This window comes from Mesoplodon bidens (assembly GCF_964165515.1).
Source record: "Mesoplodon bidens genome assembly, chromosome: 18".
Taxonomy (NCBI): Eukaryota; Metazoa; Chordata; class Mammalia; order Artiodactyla; family Ziphiidae; genus Mesoplodon; species Mesoplodon bidens.
The window spans coordinates 37,186,153-37,206,103 of record NC_138175.1 but is presented as its reverse complement, the minus strand read 5'-3'; the positions used below and the strand labels follow the sequence as shown (position 1 = coordinate 37,206,103).

General features: G+C 35.0%; 1 protein-coding gene across 2 annotated transcripts in view; it reads right to left on the bottom strand.

Moving 5' to 3' along the window:
* The window catches only part of ITFG1 (integrin alpha FG-GAP repeat containing 1), a 252,668-nt gene that overhangs the window by 156,693 nt on the left and 76,024 nt on the right, over positions 1 to 19,951 (bottom strand). For both annotated transcript variants that reach the window (XM_081215339.1, XM_081215340.1), the window contains exon 8: positions 19,189 to 19,270. In XM_081215339.1, the coding sequence (XP_081071465.1) occupies positions 19,189 to 19,270 (82 nt within the window). The remainder of the gene's footprint in view (positions 1 to 19,188; positions 19,271 to 19,951) is intronic.

Below are 19,951 nucleotides of genomic sequence, written 5' to 3'. Positions count from 1 at the left end.
TCTCCAAAATTTACAAACAGCTCACGCGGCTCAATATCAAAAAGCAAACAACCCCATAAAAAATGGGCAGAAGAGTTAAGTAGACATCAAACAAGACATACAGATGGCCAAGAGGCACATGAAAAGATGCTCAACATCGTTAATTATTAGAGAAATGCAAATCAAAACTACAATGAGATACTACCTCACACCAGTCAGAATGGCCATTAACAAAAAAAATCTACAAACAATAAATGTTGGACAGGGTGTGGAGAAAAGGGAACCCTCCCACACTGTTGGTGGGAATGTAAACTGGTATAGCCACTATGGAGAACAGTATGAATGTTCCTTAAAAAACTAAAATTAGAGCTACCATATGATCCAGCAATCCCACGCCTGGGCATATACCCTGAGAAAAACATGGTTTGAAAGTATACATGCATCCCAAAGTTCACTGCAGCGCTGTTTACAATAGCCAAGACATGGAAGAAACCTAAATGTCCATTGACAGAGGAATGGATAAAAAAGATATGGTACATATATAATGGAATATTACTCAGCCATTAAAAAGAATGAAATAATGCCATTTGTGGCAACATGGATGGACCTGGAGATTATCACACTGAGTGAAGTAAGTCAGACAGAGAAAGACAAATATCATATGATACCATGTATATGCAGAATCTAAAAAAAAAGATATAAATGAACTTATTTACAAAACAGAAGCAGACTCACAGACATAGAGGATGAACTTATGGTTACTGGAGGGAAGGGTGGGGAGGAGGGACAGATTGGGAGTTTGGGATTGACATGAACACAGTGTTATATTTAAAACAGATAACCAACAAGGACCTGCTCTATAGCACAGGGAACTCTGCTCAATACTCTGTAATAACCTAAATGGGAAAAGAACTTGAAAAAGAATAGATACATGTATATGTATAACTGAAGCAATTTGCTGTACAACTGAAACTAAGAAAACATTGTTAATCAACTATATTATAATATAAAATTAAAATTAAAAAGAAATAAAGTTAGGCTAATAATAGCTACTTAGTAGAGGAAAAAAATCTGATTTATAGAATTTGTGGTAAAGGAATTACGATATGATGTCAAGTTTTTATTACCTTTGTTTCAAATATAATTTATGTGATTATAAGTTATATAACAATATTTAATCCTATTAAACTTATTTCTGAAAATTTAGCAATCAGCTCTCAGGAGCTGGGACAGGCTGGCTCTAGAACACCACTGTAGCTACTCCTCAGTTTTAGTTAGAATTGAATAAAGTAATGCATGAGGGAGAGCTTGCATTTGTTAAAAATCTATCCATACAAACCTCAAGGTCATCATTATTTTGAGATTTTTTTTTTTTTTTTTTTTTTTTGAGGTATGTGGGCCTCTCACTGTTGTGGCCTCTCCCGTTGCGGAGCACAGGCTCCGGACGCGCAGGCTCAGCGGCCATGGCTCATAGGCCCAGCCGCTCTGCCGCATATGGGATCTTCCCGGACCGGGGCACGAACCCGTGTACCCTGCATCGGCAGGTGAACTCTCAACCAGTGCACCACCAGGGAAGCCCCTGAGATGTTTTAAAGCAAGTAAGAAAAGTTACAGTTCCTGCCTTATTTGTGTTGGAATTTACAACGTATCCCCAAAGAGAAAATAACAAGTTAATAAACAATGAGTTAAATTTCCCTATGCGATATAGGGAAAAGGCTTTCTGACCATAAAAATGGAAGAAGATTTTAACACTTTTTTCACTCATGGTCTAAAAAGTTTATCGATTTGGTGTTTCTTTTTTGTAACTTTACTATTTAAAAATGCTTCTCTCTATAGATAGAAGGACCAACTATTCAACTTCTAAAAGATTCCTTTAAGTTATGAGACAGTTTTTTCTGTAATATTGGGTAGCATTCAATTTTAAGACTCCTTTGTATTTGGTAATAAGAGATACGGTGAAAAAGAGTTAACTACACTAACACTTCAAAAAGTGACATCTTTTTCATGGTCACAGAAGGTATCCCATGTTGTTGAACTCTCTATATTTGTTAGTTTGTGCCTCACATATTGTTTACCAAAGTGGAAAAATGAATATAAACTAGATGATTATTTAAAAAAAAATAAATATAAGAGCTAAAATTATAAAACTCTTAGTAGAAAACATAAGGGAAAATCTTTATGACTTTGGATTTGGTAACAGACTTTTACATATGAAAATAAAAACAGAAGGAAGCAAAGAAAAAACAGGCAAATTGGACTTTATCAAAATTAAAATGTCTTATGCATCAAAAGACATTATCAAGAAGTGAAAAGTCAACCTACAGAATGGGAGAAAATATTTGCAAATCATATATATTTAAATATACATGTTTAAATATCCATGTCAAGGGTTTAACATCCAGAATACATAATGAACCCCAACAATTCAACAATAAAGAGAGAGACAGCCCAATTAAAAAATGAGCAAAGGACTTGAAGAGACATTTCTCCAAAGGAGGTACACAAATGGCCTAAAAGCACATGAAAAAATGCTCAACATCATCAGTCATTAGAGAAATGCCAATGAAAATCACAATGAAATACTACTTCACATAATCTAGGAAGGTAGTTAATAGTAATAATAATAATGATTAAAAAAGAAAAATAAATGTTGGTGATGATGTGGAGAAATTGGAAGCTCTGTGCATTGCTGATAGGAATGTAAAATGGTGCCACTGCTATGGAAAAGTTTATGGTTCCCCAAAAAGTTGACCCAGCAATTTCAGTTTCAGGTATACACTTAAAAGAATGGAAAGCAGGGACTCAAAACAGATACTTGTATGCCAATCTTCATTTTGCCATTATTCAGGATAGCTAAAAGGTGAAAAAAAAACTAGAGCTTATCAACAGATGAATGGATAATCAAAAAGGAAATTAATTTATTTTGATACCTGCTAGAACCTGGATGAACCTTGAAAACATTACACTAAGCAAAATAAATGAAACAAAAAGGGACAAATATTGTATGACTCCACTTACAGGAAGTATCTAGAATATGCAAATTCATTGAGACAGAAATCAGATTAGAGGTTACCAAGGGCTGGGGGGAGGGAGGAATGAGGAATAACTGCTTAATAATTACAGAGTTTCTGTTTGGGGTTATCAAAAGTTTTGCAAATAAATAGTGGAGATGGCACCACAACAGTGTGAATGTAATTTACACGACTGAACTGTACATTTAAAACTGGTTAATGTGGCAAATTGTATGTTTATATAGATTTTACCACAATTAAAAAAAAAAGCCTATTAGCGGTTGTGTGGTGCAGGGTTGTCTAGGAGAATACACATGGGCATGAGGGAACTTTGTGGGTTAATGAGTATTCTAAAACTGGGACTGTGGTCATGGGTACACAACTATCACAGTCTATTAAAGCTTGCACTCTCCTCTTAAAATGGGAGCCTTTCATTATGCAAATTATACCTTGATAAAATTGTTAAAATTTTAAAGTATTTAAGCAGACTCCTTTCAAAGGAATTATTCATTAAACATTTATCAAGCACTTACTATGTGCTAACCAATATTCTAGACACTAAAATATAAATGTGGAACATCATGCTCTCTGTCTCCAAGGAACCCCTAGGTAAGGAGGGAAATAGAAGTAAAAAAATATATAGTTGCACCAGAGTATGGCAAATGCTAAAATACAGTAGGTGCAGCAGGAGCAAGTCACTCTAACTTGACACTTCATCTGACATAATCATCTAATCAATCATATAAACAGTTTATTTATCCATCCGGTAAACACTTTCAGGAAGACTACTATGCATGAAGTACTGTGATTAATGTTTTTAAAAATAACTATTAATTAAAGCCTGAAAGATGATTATGCATTAGGTGGGTGAAAAGAGGTGGAAGGGGATTCTAGGCAAAGGGAATCTCACATACTAAGGCCTGGAAGTGAAACAGAAAAAGGAGTATGATATATTTAGAGAACTGTACATAGGTCAGTTTGTCTGTGAAGTCTTGTTATAGATAAGTAAAAAGAGGCCAGATCTAAAAGGGCCCACAGCAAAGACTGGACCTTATCATAAGGACAGCTATTAAAGGATTTTAGTATTGCAGATTCATTTTGTGTAGAAGCAGCACTACGGAGTGAAGAATGGTTTGGAGAGGCATATGAATAGTCAGAAGGTCAGTAATCGCTCAGTAAGCTAGGAAAGAGATGAGTTAAAGAAGCAACCCTGGGAAAGGACAGTTTAAATTTTATTTATTTATTTATTTATGGCTGTGTTGGGTCTTCGTTTCTGTGCAAGGGCTTTCTCTAGTTGTGGCAAGTGGGGGCCACTCTTCATCACGGTGCACGGGCCTCTCACTATCGCGGCCTCTCTTGTTGCGGAGCACAGGCTCCAGACGCGCAGGCTCAGTAACTGTGGCTCACGGGCCCAGTTGCTCCGCGGCACGTGGGATCTTCCCAGACCAGGGCTCAAACCCGTGTCCCCTGCATTGACAGGCAGATTCTCAACCACTGTGCCACCAGGGAAGCCCCTGGGAAAGGAGAGTTTAAAGAGATATGAATGAGATTAAGACTCCATGGGTTCTGGTGGTTTGAGGAGTACAAGGCAGTGCAGAGGAAGAAGAATTTTAGGTAGATGTTCTGGGATCAGCAGAGGGGAAAGAAGAAACTCTAAAGGAGGATTTTGAACTCCTCTCTCTTTTATCTTTTGAAGAATGTATTGAATAAAGAGGATATTAAACTATAAGTAAATGGTCTAAAATATTGTTATTATTATTGCAGCTCACATTTATTCAGCATGTAATGTGAAGGCACTAAAGCACCTACAATACCATTTTATTTTATGTATACCACAACCTCATTATAACCTCATATTATACATGAGGAAATAGATGGATAAAGAGTTTGAATGACTTACCCAGAACTGAAATTTGAATCTAGGTCTATGTGGATCTAAAGCCTATGACAAATCTTTAATAACAAAACAGTACTAACTGCTATAGGGATTTGTAATAGATTTAAAATAAAAAATATACTTACTCTATAAGCCCTCAACTGTTTTTACTGAGTTGGTGATTGATTTCAAACAGTGTTGTTGTTTTTTTAACCATCTATTAAATGCCTTTTCTCTGCTGCCTTAACTTTTCATCATGAAATATTCCACTTTTAAAACTGGCAGCTTATTTTGAAAAGATTATAAGAAATATGAGATGTAGGAGACTTAACTGACATCCTTAACCCATGCCAGATATAAGCAGATCTTTCTACTACTTCAAAGGACACTAGAAATCATTTGTATGAGGCAAAAAAATCTTGATTTAAAAAATATGAACTAGGAGAGGACATAAAGAATTTTTATACATTTATTAATGAATGTTTAATAAAAATTTTGTTTAAATAAATTTAGAGAGATTCTGGTCTCAAATGATGAGTCACAATTTAGAATTAAGTTAGAGTTTTAAAAACTGACTGAAAAATACAGATATGTGGCTGCAAACGGTAAACATCTGGAGTAAGGGGAAAAATCAAAATCAAAGAGAAATCAAGGAGCTTATTCCTAGGAAATGACCTCCCAAAGTATTCAGAAACTTTACCATAGAATGACTTCATCCTAATAAAAACTATAATTTATTTTTACTTGTTAAAGAGCTTTTCTGAAAAGCTGTCTTAATGCAAGAGATATTATTATATAGTGAATTTTGTATCGAAATGACCAATGCTTGGTTTTGATTTTTTCTGGAATCCATAAGCATTATATATTCTAGAATTATTGATACATATAATCAAATTTTTGACATGGATAATGAATTAGAAAATGGTCAGATAGTATAAAAATTCTAAAAACAATTAGGGAAGTGCCATCATAAAATGCAGGGAGCAGAAAGAAAAGATTCACCATCAACATATTATTTGGTTTAAAAAAAACAAAACAATGCTTACCAGGAGGTCACTGTTGGAGACCATTAACAAGGATGCTCACACAGTTTAAGAACTAATGCAGAAGGGGTGTCTCACAGCTTGTGAGACAGAGCCAAGGATCAATTCCTAGCTCTATTACTTCTTAGTTTTGTGCCCTTGGGCAAGTTTCTTAACATCTGAACCCCTGTTACCACATCTGTATAACGAGGATAAATAATACTGCTCACCTCAGAGAAGTTTGGGAGGATTAACTGAGATAAATGTAAAACACATTCTGTAAAAGAGTTCCTGCCAAATAGTAAGAACTGTCAAGTATTATGAAAAAGAAGTAAACAAATATTTGAAAAATACCAAACTCCTGGACTTCCCTGGTGGTGCAGTGGTTAAGAATCTGCCTGCACGGGTTCGATCCTTGGTCTTCGAAGATCCCACATGCTGTGGAGCAACTAAGCCCATGCACCACAACTACTGAGCTTGTGCTCTAGAGCCCGCAAGCCACAACTACTGAGCCTGTGCGCCACAACTACTGAAATACTGAGCACCCTAGAGCCCACGTGCCACAACTACTGAGCCTGCATGCTGCAACTTACTGAAGCCCGCGTGCCTACAGCCCATGCAACAAGAGAAGCCACTGCAATGAGAAGCCCGTGTACCGCAACGAAGAGTAGCTCCTGTTTGCCTCAACTAGAGAAAGCCTGCGTGCAGCAACAAAGACCCAACAGAGCCAAAAAGTGATAATAATAATAATAATAAAATAAAATAAAGAAAACAAAAAAAGAAAAATACCAAACTCCTAAATCCTTAAACTCTTAAATCCTTTGTCACTGATTACAAAACTTTGAAACTCTTCTATTGATTAAATTAAGAATATATTAGTGGGTATAATGATAGGCAGGGGCAGGTTAGGTACAGATAATGTCCATTTGTCTCGAGGTGTAACAGAGAATAAAAGGGTACTGACTTGCTAATGTGGAACAGAACAGGAAAATGGAATTGCTTTGTGAGAGCCACTAAGGGAATGGACTGCTGTGGACAAGGGATATAGCAAAGGGTACTTTCATCCATCCATCCACTACCTATCTATCTGTCCAACCCATCACTCAACTCTTTAGTGGGTGAAGGATAAGCACAGAGAGCTGTATACATACCTATATCCAGAAGCACACCTCTGCTTTTGCTTAACAATGGATGGGGCATTTAAACTGAATGAAAATGCAGAGTTGCAAAGAAAATGGGGTTGAAATGGAAGACTGAGTTACTTGAAAATGGTGTAGGACATTTAGAAAGGGGATCTTCATAATTTATTCTCAGGCTCTGAGAGTATATTATTCTAATACTGCTCTGACTGATAGCAGGGAATTCCCCTCAGGTCTAATACAGTAGAGAGGAATAAATTTCACTGTCTTTTAGTCTTTCCCAGGCTGCATGTAACTGGAAGGTCTAAGAATAGGCAAGATCCTGCAATAATCACTTTCCTAGTACTGTGGCAATCAACCAACAAAGAGATAAATGTATGGTGAAGTTCACAGGTCAGTTACATGGATTGCTCCAGTTATCATAGATCCATTCTATTAATTAGGGCAGGCTTAGAGAGACAAGTGTCCCAATTAGCTGCAGGTTGTATTAGATAAAGTATTAAAAATATCACCTGTTAAATTACAAAACAGCAATGTGATAATGTAAAATATAACATTATCCTATAAACTCTTTAAGTACTTTAAATTTAATATTCAAAGAAATAATTATATACTCATAATACCATGCACCTTAAAAAAATTAAAAGAACAATGTAGCCTTGAGAATACAGTAAGTCAGAGAGATAGCTGTACTAAAAAAACTCTCTTACCTAGAAAGGCAAGACTCTACCAAATACAAACTTATACATAAAGACTTCATGGATTTAGGATCCTAGATTTTCCTCATATTTGTAATCTTAAACAAAAGGAGTACAGCCTGATATTCTTTAAATGCTGAGTATGTATAAAATCAAGACTCTGAAGTAGCAATTTTATAATTTGTATACAAATTACCATTTCCCATCAAAAAGCATTCAAAATATTTATCAAAATCACATCTGGCATCTGTGACTCACCAAGAGAGATGCCTCACAGTCTTTGCTAGAAGTAAAACTCAGGGACTAATCACTTTTGCTATGGCAACCGTTGCAGTGTGATCGCCAAAGTGACATGGAATGGAAAGAAAATACTAACAAACTAGACATATATTAGAAGAATATTCTAAGATTGTCTACTTACTTCCCGTGAATTATGGCAATGTGTGCATATAAAATATTTCGGATTTACCCCAAATTTAGAATAGTATGGTCTTTCTTTGGTGGGACAGGGGCAGGGTCAGCCTGCCAGGTTAGAAAGAACTATTTAAATTGGTTGCTGTTTCTTTGATCTTTCAGTACAAACTGACACTAGAAAGATCCAAAAGGATATTCAGAATCTGTGCAAATACAATGGTCTGTTTAAATGTTAAACAATATAAATACTATAGATAACGTATGCTGTCAGAATTCAGGAATTAGAAAAATGGAAATATGAAAACTAACAATTAAAATTTATAAGGACCTAAGATGTCTCCTACTGAAATCAGCAACCATCTATTTTAGAGATTAAGAACAATTTTTAGTTCAATCACTTAACTTTAATCAAAATGGGCAAAAGTTATGTTAGATCAGTTCTCATCATGTGAATGACACTAAGAAGCTTGGGTTTAGGATAATGGCTGAAGCTATTTAAGACGTCCTAAATTTGGGCTCAATTCTTAAAAACCAATTGGTTTAATCAATTAATATATTTTTAAATTAAAGTATTCATTCAAAATTATTCATTATTTACAATGTGACTGGCACTGCTTCAAGGCATGAGATATAGCAGTGAAGAAAACACACCAATGGAGTACATGAGTAAAAACACAGTATATCAGATAGTGACAAATGCTATGGAGAAAAGTAAAGAGGGAAAGGGGTCAGGAGTGCTGGGGTCAGGGGTTACAATTTTAAATAGAGTGGTCAAGGAGGGCCTCTTGGAGAAGGTGACATTTTAGCAAGACTATAAGGTGGTGAGAGAGTGAGCCATGAGAATACCTGGAGTAAGAGCATTCCATGCAGAAGAAAAAGCCCTTAAGGGGGACAGTGCCTGGCCTGTTTGAAGAACAGCAAAGAGACCACTGTGGCTGGAATAATTTACATTTGCAGTGTTAGGAAGAAAGGTGAAATACTTTGAGCAGCTACTCCTTTATTTATCCATTATCCATTTTTCTAAAAGGTATTTAAACAAGGATATGCTGATATCCAACTCTATGTCTCTTCAGAGTTTGTATCTTCCACTTGTATAACATTTTAGTGTCCAATAGACATCTCAAACTTAATATGTCCAAAATATTGTGGGATTAATAACATATCCTCTTAAGCCTCCTTGAAGCTCCCAATTATATCTAGAAAAAAACCCCAAACTCCTTACCTTGGTTCTCAAGGCCCTGAAGACTTGGCCAAGTGCCATCCTTCTTTTTGTACTTTGAACATTCATTTAGGTGTTATCTCTGCTTGAAACACTCTTCCAAGATCTTCCTGTGACTTTATTCAACTCGAAGGTGAAATATGACCTCCAATCAGCTACAGAAAATAGGCCTTCTCACTTCCTCTTACAGTACTTTTATCTGCTCAAAGCTCTTAACACTTTCTAAAAATACCTCACTAATTTACTTCTTGTTGTTTTCCCTTCCTCAACAGAGTTTAAACTCCAAGAGAGCAAGGTTCTTGTATGCTTCGTTCATGGCTACATGCCAAGCATCCAGAATAGTCTGAATAGTAGGCACTGAAAACAACTATTTCTTGAATAGGTTAATGAACATCTTGTACATCTTCCAGTACAACAGAGGAAGAAAACTGAATGGGAGAAAAACTGATCACTCCACAATTTTAAAGAATAGAATAAACTATTTGAACTGATATGTCTGTACCATAAAATTCATGGTATTTTATGAATTATATTTCAAAGTATCATATTTCAAATTCCTTGAATCCAGCACTTACATCTAGTTGTCCATATTCCATATATTAAAGTATATTGTATTTATAGTTACTTAATAATTTCTGACTGGTGATGAAGGTGCTATATTAGTACACTTAGGAGAGACTATCTGAAAAATTTTATCTTATTGACTAATGTCAACTGGAATTCAGTGTCCCTTTTAATGAAAAAATAAATAAGGCTACTTAAGAGAACAGCCAATTTTCAACTACAGGAAACAAATGAACAAACAAAAGTCCACTATTAAGTCTTTGGAATGAAAAGCAGTCTTAAATGACTCAAAAAAATGAGACCAAGCCCAGAAAGCATAATACTTAGAACTCTCCCCTATACAGCCCCTTTTGTAATATAATCAACTGTCTATTTGAAGGCATTTGATCTTTAAAATACTTACATATGAGAGAATGTGAGTAGGGTACTTTCACACCCCATTTACACCAATGGACAGATCATCCAGACAGAAAATTAATAAGGAAACACAAGCCTTAAATGACACATTAGACCAGATAGACTTAATTGATAATTATAGGACATTCCATCCAAAAGCAGCAGAATACACTTTCTTCTCAAGTGCACACAGAACATTCTTCAGGATAGATCACATCTTGGGTCACAAATGAAGCCTCGGTAAATTTAAGAAAATTGAAATCATATCAAGCATCTTTTCTGACCACACTACTGGATGAGAAATCAATTACAGGAAAAAAACTAAAAATCACAAACACATGGAGGTTAAACAATATAAATAAATAAATAACCAATGGTTCACTGACGAAATCAAAGAAGAAATAAAAAACAAACCTAGAGACAAATGAAAACAAAAACACGATGATCCAAAAGCTATGGGATGCAGCAAAAGCAGTTCTAATAGCGAAGTTTAAAGCAATATAACCTTGCCTCAAGAAACAAGAAAAATCTCAAATAAACAACCTAAGCTTACACCTAAAGAAAGAGAAAGGAGAACAAAACAAACCCAAAGTTAGTAGATGGAAAGAAACCATAAAAATCAGAGCAGAAATAAATGAAATAGAAATGAAGAAAACAAGAGCAAAAATCAATGAAACTAAAAGCTGGTTCTTTGAGAAGAGAAACAAAATTGATAAATCTTTAGCCAGACTCATGAAGAAAAAAAGGGAGAGGATTCAAATCAATAAAATCAGAAATGAAAAAGGGGAAAAAACAATTGACATCGCAGAAATACAAAGGATCATAAGAGACTACTACGAGCAACTGTATGCCAATAAAATGGACAACCTCCAAGAAATGGACAAATTCTTAAAAGGTATAACCTTCCAAGACTGAACCAGGAAGAAATAGAAAATACAAACAGAGCAATCAGAAGTACTGAAATTGAAACTGCAATTAAAAATCTTCTAACAAACAAAAGTCCAGGACTAGATGGCTTCACAGATGAATTCTATCAAACATTTAGAGAAGAGTTAACACCTATCCTTCTCAAACTCTTCCAGAAAATTGCAGAGGAAGGAATACTCCCAAGCTCATTCTATGAATCCACCATCACCATGATACCAAAACCAGACAAAGATATAACAAAAAAAGAAAATTACAGACCAATATCACTGATGTACACAGACGCAAATATCCTCAACAATATACTAGCAAACAGAATCCAACAACATATTAAAAGGATCATACACCATGATCAAGTGGGATTTTATCCCAGGGATGCAAGGATTCTTCAATATACACAAATCAATCAATGTGATACACCATGTTAACAAATTAAACAATAAGAACCATATGATCATCTCAATAGATGATGAAAAAGCTTTTGACAAAATTCAACACCCATTTATGATAAAACCTCTCCAGAAAGTGGGCACAGAGGGAACCTACCTCAACATAATAAAGGCCATATATGACAAATCAACAGTAAACATCATTCTCAATGGTGAAAAACTGAAAGCACTTCCTCTAAGGCCAGGAAGAAGACAAGGATGTCCACTCTAACCACTATTATTCAACATAATTTTGGAAGTCCTAGCGATGGCAATCAGAGAAGAAAAAGAAATAAAAGGAATACAAATTGGAAAAGAAGAAGTAAAACTATCACTGTTGGCAGATGACATTATACTATGCATAGAGAATCCTAAAGTTGCTACCAGAAAACTGCTAGAGCTAATCAATGAATCTGGTAAAGTTTCAGGATATAAAATTAATACACAGAAATATGTTGCATTCCTATAGACTAACAACAAAAGATCAGAAAGAGAAATTAAGGAAACAATCCCATTTATCATCACATTAAAAAGAATAAAGTACCTAGGAATAAACCTACTTAGGAGGCAAAAGACCTGTACTCAGAAAACTATAAGATACCAATGAAAGAAATAAAAGATGACACAAACAGATGGAGAGATATACCATGTTCTTGGATTGGAGGATTGAATATTGTGAAAATGACTGTACTACCCAAAGCAATCTACAGATTCAATGCAATCCCTATCAAATTACCAATATCACTTTCCACAGAATTAGAACAAAAATTTTTACAACTTGTATGGAAACACAAAAGACACCAAACAGCCACAGCAATCTTGAGAAAGAAAAATGGAGCTGGAGGAATCAGGCTCCCCGACTTCAGATTATATACTACAAAGCTAGTCATCAAAACAGTATGGTACTGGCACAAAAACAGAAATATAGATCAATGGAACAGGATAGAAACCCCAGAGATAAACCCATGCACCTATGGTCACCTAATCTATGAAGAAAGAGGCAAGAATATACAATGGAAAAAGACAGTCTCTTCAATAAGTGGTGTTGGGAAATCTGGACATCTACATGTAAAAGAATGAAATTACAATACTCCCTTACACCATACACAAAAATAAACTCAAAATGGATTAAAGACCTAAATGTAAGGCCAGACACTATGAAACCTTTAAAGGAAAACATAGGCAGAACACTCTTTGACATAAATCACAGAAAGATCTCTATTGATCCACCTTCTAGAGTAATGAAAATAAAAACAAAAATTAAAAAATGGATCTAATTAAAAAAATTAAAAATGGATCTAATTAAAAATTTAAAAATGGATCTAATTAAAAATTTAAAAATGGATCTAATTTCTTTTTCCACAGCAAAGGAAACCATAAACAAAACAAAAAGACAACCCTCAGAATGAGAGAAAATATTTGCAAACGAAGCAACGAAAAAGGGATTAATCTCCAAAATATACAAAATGCTCGTTCAGCTCAATATCAAAGAAACAGACAACCCAATCCAAAAATGGGCAGAAGATCTAAATAGACATTTCTCCAAAGAAGACATACAGATGGCCAAAAAGCACATGAAAAGATGGTCAACATCACTAATTATTAGAGAAATTCAAACCAAAACTACAGTGAAGTATCACCTCACACTGGTCAGAATGGCCATCATTAAAAAATCTACAAATAATAAATGTTGGAGAGGGTGTGGAGAAAAGGGAACCCTTCTACAGTGTTGGTCAGAATGTAAATTGGTACAGCCACTATGGAGAACAGTATGGAGGTTCCTTAAAAAACTAAAAATAGAGCTACCATATGACCCTGCAATCCTACTCCTGATATATATCTGGAGAAAAACATGGTCCGAAAGGACATGCACCCCAATGTTCACTGCAGCACTGTTTACAATAGCCAAGACATGGAAGCAACCTAAATGTCTGTCGACAGAGGAATGGATAAAGAAGATGTGGTACATATATAAAATGGAATACTACTCAGCCATAAAAAGGAAGGAAATAATGCCATTTGCAGCAACATGGATGGACCTAGAGATTGTCACACTGAGTGAAGAAAGTCAGACACAGAAAGACAAATATCATGTGATATCACTTATACGTGTAATCTAGAAAAACAGTACAAATGAACTTCTTTACGGAACAGAAGTAGAGTCACACATGTAGAAAACAAACTTATGGTTAGCAGATAAGGGGGGAAGGATAAGTTGGGAGACTGGGATTGACATATACACACTACTCTATATAAAATAGATAACTAATAAGAACCTACTGTACAGCACAAGGAACTGTACCCAATACTCTGTAATGGCCTATATGGGAAAAGAATCTAGAAAAAGAGTGGATATATGTATATGTAACCAGATTCACTTTTCTGTATACCTGAATCTAACACAACATTGTAAATCAACTATACTCCAATAAAAATTTTAAAAAAAAACAATAAAAGAGACTATGAACATTTAATTACCCATTAGCATTTAGGCTAAATAAGTTTTAAATTTGCATACATGGCTCACGTGATTTTCTTTTATTTCCAGATCAAAACTAACAAGAAACAATTTTAATTCATCAAATTGTTACTGAATACACCCAACTGTAAAACAAGAGGAAGGAAAACTGCTGTTATTTTGAACTATTTCAGCTGTACCATGGTTAATTTGGAATTAAAATCTGAATTTTTATCAAGCAGCATAAAAACTTCATAACATAACTTGATTGTGGGGTTTTTCTCCCTTTAAACATCATTTATTATCTACTGTACTAGGCCACTGGGATACTCAATTGAATAAGATTTGGTTTCAATCATAAATGATACTATTTATGGGGTTCAATATTTACCGATATGTAACTTTCACGGATGATAAAGTTTTCTATTTTCATTAACTCCTTTATCACTTACAGGATTATTTAGGCCTGATTTACAATTCCCAGGTTTCAGTAACATGCCAGTATTCTTTCTTCACTTAAAGAATAAAGTGTGATCACTTTATGATGATCTGACACACAAGATTTAGATTTGGATATATAAATTTATGTGTTTTATGAGATTTAAAATATGATTCAATGTATAGAAAATGCTGACATTCTGTTAAGGTTTGTGTTCCCCCTTCAGTTTTGTAGCTTTTTATTAATTCCTATTACATTTAGCATTGCATACAAAATTAATGTTTTCTCTAAGTGTGGTTGTATATAATTTTTTTTGATAGAAAAAATGTACCTTATTTTTCTTGACTTTTATGTCCTATGTAGTTTAACAGATACCTTATTTGCAGAAATTCTAGACACCTTGATATTCTAAGCCTACCTAGAAAAACACTCAACTTTAACATACAGTTTAAAAGGGTGATGTAATAGGGTAAGGCACAACATGTTTTCTAGAAGATGACTGCTTAAGTATTAGAGGCATTTATGGGTTGCAGATCTCTCAAGTGTGAGGCCAGGGCCCAGCTAATAACCAACAGCAGCTACTACTTATTAGCTGATTTCTAAGGCTCAAGAAATGCTAAAGAGCTCTGTAAATGACACCTTTTGGGGCCACTAGTGCCCTGCTAAACTGTAAATCCAAAGGCCTTTTCGTGGTCATCCTCATACATCACATTTTAATATCATCAATATTTTCTGACCACATTTTAGCACTTTTTTCTCCCTCCTTATCCCTGTCAAACTCTATTCACACTCTCCTTCTTGGAGGGCTCATCTCTGGAGGGCTTGATCTCTTAGCTCTTGGAGGACTTTCAAACTTGCTTTGGTTTTATTACTAAACTTATGTTTCATAAATGTTCCAGCTTGTTGTCTTACTAGCATTATTAAAGTAATGACTCTAAAGTATCTTAATATCCAAACCAGCTAACTCTCCTGATTACCTATCTCTATGAAAAATGGTAGAGAAAAGAATGGTTCTTCTAGTTATTCAGAGGCAAGTTTTTTTTTTTTAATCCTTCTATTGTCAAACCAGTACATTTACTGATTCTTTCTTTGCAAAGTTTCTCCCAACTGTCCCTGCAATTATTGATGTAGTTAGCTCATGCTCACACCACCTCATGCCCGACCTGTCTCCTGACTGGTTTCCATCCTTAGAAGGTCGAGTATTTCAAAACTGTTTAAATCTACCCTCTGTCTTTTTTTTTTTTTTAATTGGGGTATAGTTGCTTTACAATGTTTTGTTAATTTCTGCTGTACGATGAAGTAAATCAGCTATATGTATACATATATCCCTTCCCTCTTGGACATCCCTCCCACCACCCCCCATCCCATCCCATCTAGATCACCACAGAGCACCAAGCTGAGCTCCCTGCACTATACAGCAGGTTCTCACTAGCTATCTGTTTTACACACAGCAGTGCACATACGTGAATCCCAATTTGCCAATTCATCCCACCCCCGTGTCTACAGGTACGTTCCCTACATCTGTGTCTCTATTCCTGCCCTGCAAATTGGTTCAGCTGTACCGTTTTTCTAGATTCCACCTACATGTGTTAATATTTTTTTTCTCTTTCTGATTTACTTCACTCTGTATGACAGACTCTGGTCCATCCATCTCTACAAATGACCCAATTTTGTTCCTTTTTATGGCTGAGTAATATTCCATTGTATATATGAACCACATCTTCTGAAATCTACCACTCTTTTGATATGAAAATCTCAGGCATCTCAGAGATTCTCATAAACTTCCCCTGACTTCCTATTCCATGTCCCAGAAGCATTACCTTCTGCATATCCCATCAGACCAGAAGATTTTGTTTTACTTTCTGAAGTTAATTTAAAAAGGTACAGTTGGCCCTACATATCCATGGGTTCTGCATCCATTCAACCAACTGCAGAAGCCACAGAAATGGAGGGCTGACAGTACCATGTAATTTTCTACACTATAAGGGACTTGAATATCCTCGGATTTGGGTATCTGGCAGTAGCTGGTGGGAACTGGTGATGGTGGGGTGGTCCTAGAACCAATCCCCCGTGGATACCTAGGGACTACTACTGTATCTACAAAGCTGTAGGAGTTAAAGACTGTGTGGAAGTACATGACCTTCTCTGAAGGAGTTGTTCATGCAACTCAGAGGACAGGATAAATTATATATGAACTCAGAGGTACTATGACAAAAAAATCTAAACACTTTAAGTACATACTTTGGTTTCTTTCTTGCCATAGTTGACTATTATCCTTCTATATTTTACTTTTTCATTACTAAATCAATCTAACCACATAGAAGAAAATTTGGAAAATAGGTAATAAGATAACCTATTTTCTGACTTTAATGCAACCATTATCATCATTTTGATATATTTCGCTCTAGTCTTATTTTTTTTAAATGATCATACTGTACAACATACTGTTCTGCTTTTTTCTCCTAACAGAATCTTCATAACTCCCATTTTTATTGGCTGTGTAACATTTCATAGAGTTTTATTTAGGTGATTTCTGGGAAAGTATTTCTTTGTCTTATAAAGGGAATAAATAATGTTATCATAAGTCTGAGTAATTATTTCCTTGTTTTATTTGCTTGAAGTTCCTGATTTGTTTGATTTCAAACCACCCTACCTCCCTTTCACTATACCAGCACAGCCTTCTTTTAGAATAGGTTTTTTTTGATATCTTTTAAAAAATATTTTACGTTAGAAACTAAAAACTTCATCATAGGTAAAAAAACTTCCGTTCCTAGACAACGTAGGTGAGCTGGGAGACATTTAAACATTCCTTTTTGGTGCAGGAGTCTTCCTGTGAGCTATATCATTTATTCATGCATGTGCTTTAAGCATGTGCTTTTTTTTTAACCAAACAAATGGTGAATTTCTGATATCACTCTGACTTCCTGGCTGTCAGTCACTTCCCTTGCCTTGGTTCAAAAGGAGTGGGAGGGGTGGCGGATGGAGGGCAGGATGCAATTCACAGACATATTCAAATGTATAGGAAAATGCATATTTTTATATATTAATATTCATAACCTTATTTAATGCCATCTGTTTGGACTCATAAGCAGTCTTGTTTTTTGATAATACCCAGCTAAAAATACATCAAGTTTTAAGAAGACAGTGTGGGCTATTTATTTAAAATTTACTGATCCATTAAAAAAGTTTACTGATATACTCACCTAAAGCTATTAAAAATAGGGGAGAAATAGTTATGTTTAATTGACTATATCCTATATTCTGCACATTGAAAAAATACAAACATGTAAATTAAATGTCTATGTTTATGGTTAGCACAACTTAAAAAAATCTTTAAGTAAAGCTACTAATAACTTTGTTACAAGCAAAGCACTTCATCATACAAAACACACAATCATAAAACAAATATCTTCAATTTGGAGGATCCTAACCAAGGGGTTAAGGGAGGTCTGTGAGCCTCCTGAGAATTATATATTGCATATATACTTCTTTCCCTAGAGAGAGACTTGCAAAGGGATTTGTCATTAATCCAGCTAATCAAGTCCATAAGCAAATTAAAAGAAAAATTCATGTATCCTAACACTTGACTATTTGCATTAAAGACTATAAATCAGCCCCAGAAATTTGCTCAAAATTAAAGTAATATTCAATGTAATAAAACTAAAATACAGTACAACAGAGATTCATGTTGAAAATTTCATCAAATAACACTATCAAACATCCTGCTTTAGTTGCCATGGGACATGTCTCTACGACACTGAACAATGAGTTGATTTACTCAGCAGAGCAAAAAGCAGCAATAACAAGACCAAATAAGTCCAGTGAAAAGACTGAGATTATACAATTTCCTGTGCACTTACTCTGTGCTTGGCACTGTGCTTTACTCACATTGTGTTATTCACAATAGCCTTGTGAGGTGGTTATAATCATCATCCTCATTTTACAAATGAAGAAACTGAGGCCTCTGGAGGTGGTAATATGTCACCTGCATTTTGAGGAACAGGCTGAAGGTGTTTGTTGGTAGAATGAAGGAAAAGCAGGATGGGAGTGAACTTTGGACTCAGGTAGTGGTCATCTAGACCACTTTTCCATCTGACACCAAAATCCTTTTAATAATAACCCTGACAAATGATGAAAGAGCCATATATGCTTTGGAAGTTCTGAACTTGTTTATTGTGTAGAATCATATGGAAAACAGAGATTCATAACAGATGCTACTCTTTGGAATTAAGATGTAAACAAAAATGTTTTTTAATATTCAAGTAGTTTGAAGAGATCAGGTTAATTTCTTCAATATTTTTGTTCTACTGTGTGGATACACATAAAAATGTCATGATAATTACTATTTGGTATTCTCTAGAAAAGCCTCAGTAGACATCCTTGTTTTGCATGTTACTCCTGCAAACAGGAGTCCCTTAAATTCAAACTATAATTTAAACACACGTCAAAAATTGCTCCTTATTGTATTAAAGAATTGACCACATGCCATGTATAATACTAGAACAGGCATCTTTTAAATCTATAATAGCTCTGAAGACACTAAAGTTACTTTTAGATATGGGGGATTAATATTACTAGGTCAGAGAGATGGGGAGACTTTCAAAGACAAAAACAATCTTACCAAAGTCGGCAAATGCTGACTGCCCAACTACCATCATATTTTGAGGTTTTTCAAATACAGAACTGAGAGAGAAATTTCCATCCTGTTAAAGGCAGAAAGTTTTGGATTAGACCATCATCATAATCCATTCATTTGTCAAGTGTGAAACAAAGCATTTTAACTAAAGCAGAGAAATAAATAATTTAAGACTTTTGTTGTACTGCAAAAAATTATCCCAATTTTCTGTTCCACTTTTCTCATAAAATGAAAGAAACTGCTGTGAGTTGAAGATGTGCATCTGGAGTGCTTTCCTTGCTGTCAATTCAGTTATGGTATGTTTTACTAAATCATCATCATAATTTCAGACAGAATGAGTGTCTTCTATTTTCAAGTACTGTGGAAGGTTTGGGGAATATAAAGAAGCCCAAAACATAGTTCCTACCTTCAAAGAGCTTACAGTCTAGTTGGGAGATAAAACATAAGTCAGGAAAACAGAATTTCTGAAGGTAACATATGAGTGGTATAAGTAGGAAAGACACTATGTTTTACAGATTTCAAGGAAGAAGATTCTGTTGGGGGTTAATTTGGAACAGATATTCAAATGAGATGAGAATTACATTCATCCTTAAATGGCCCATTCATTATCAACCCAAGTTTATGTATCAATCAGAAAGGGAGCAAAGGAATATAACAGCTGCCATGTACTAACCAGAGGTGGATAAGCTAAACAAAAAAGGAGAACCCATTAGAGATCATTTGTTTCAGTTACTCTTACCAAAATGGA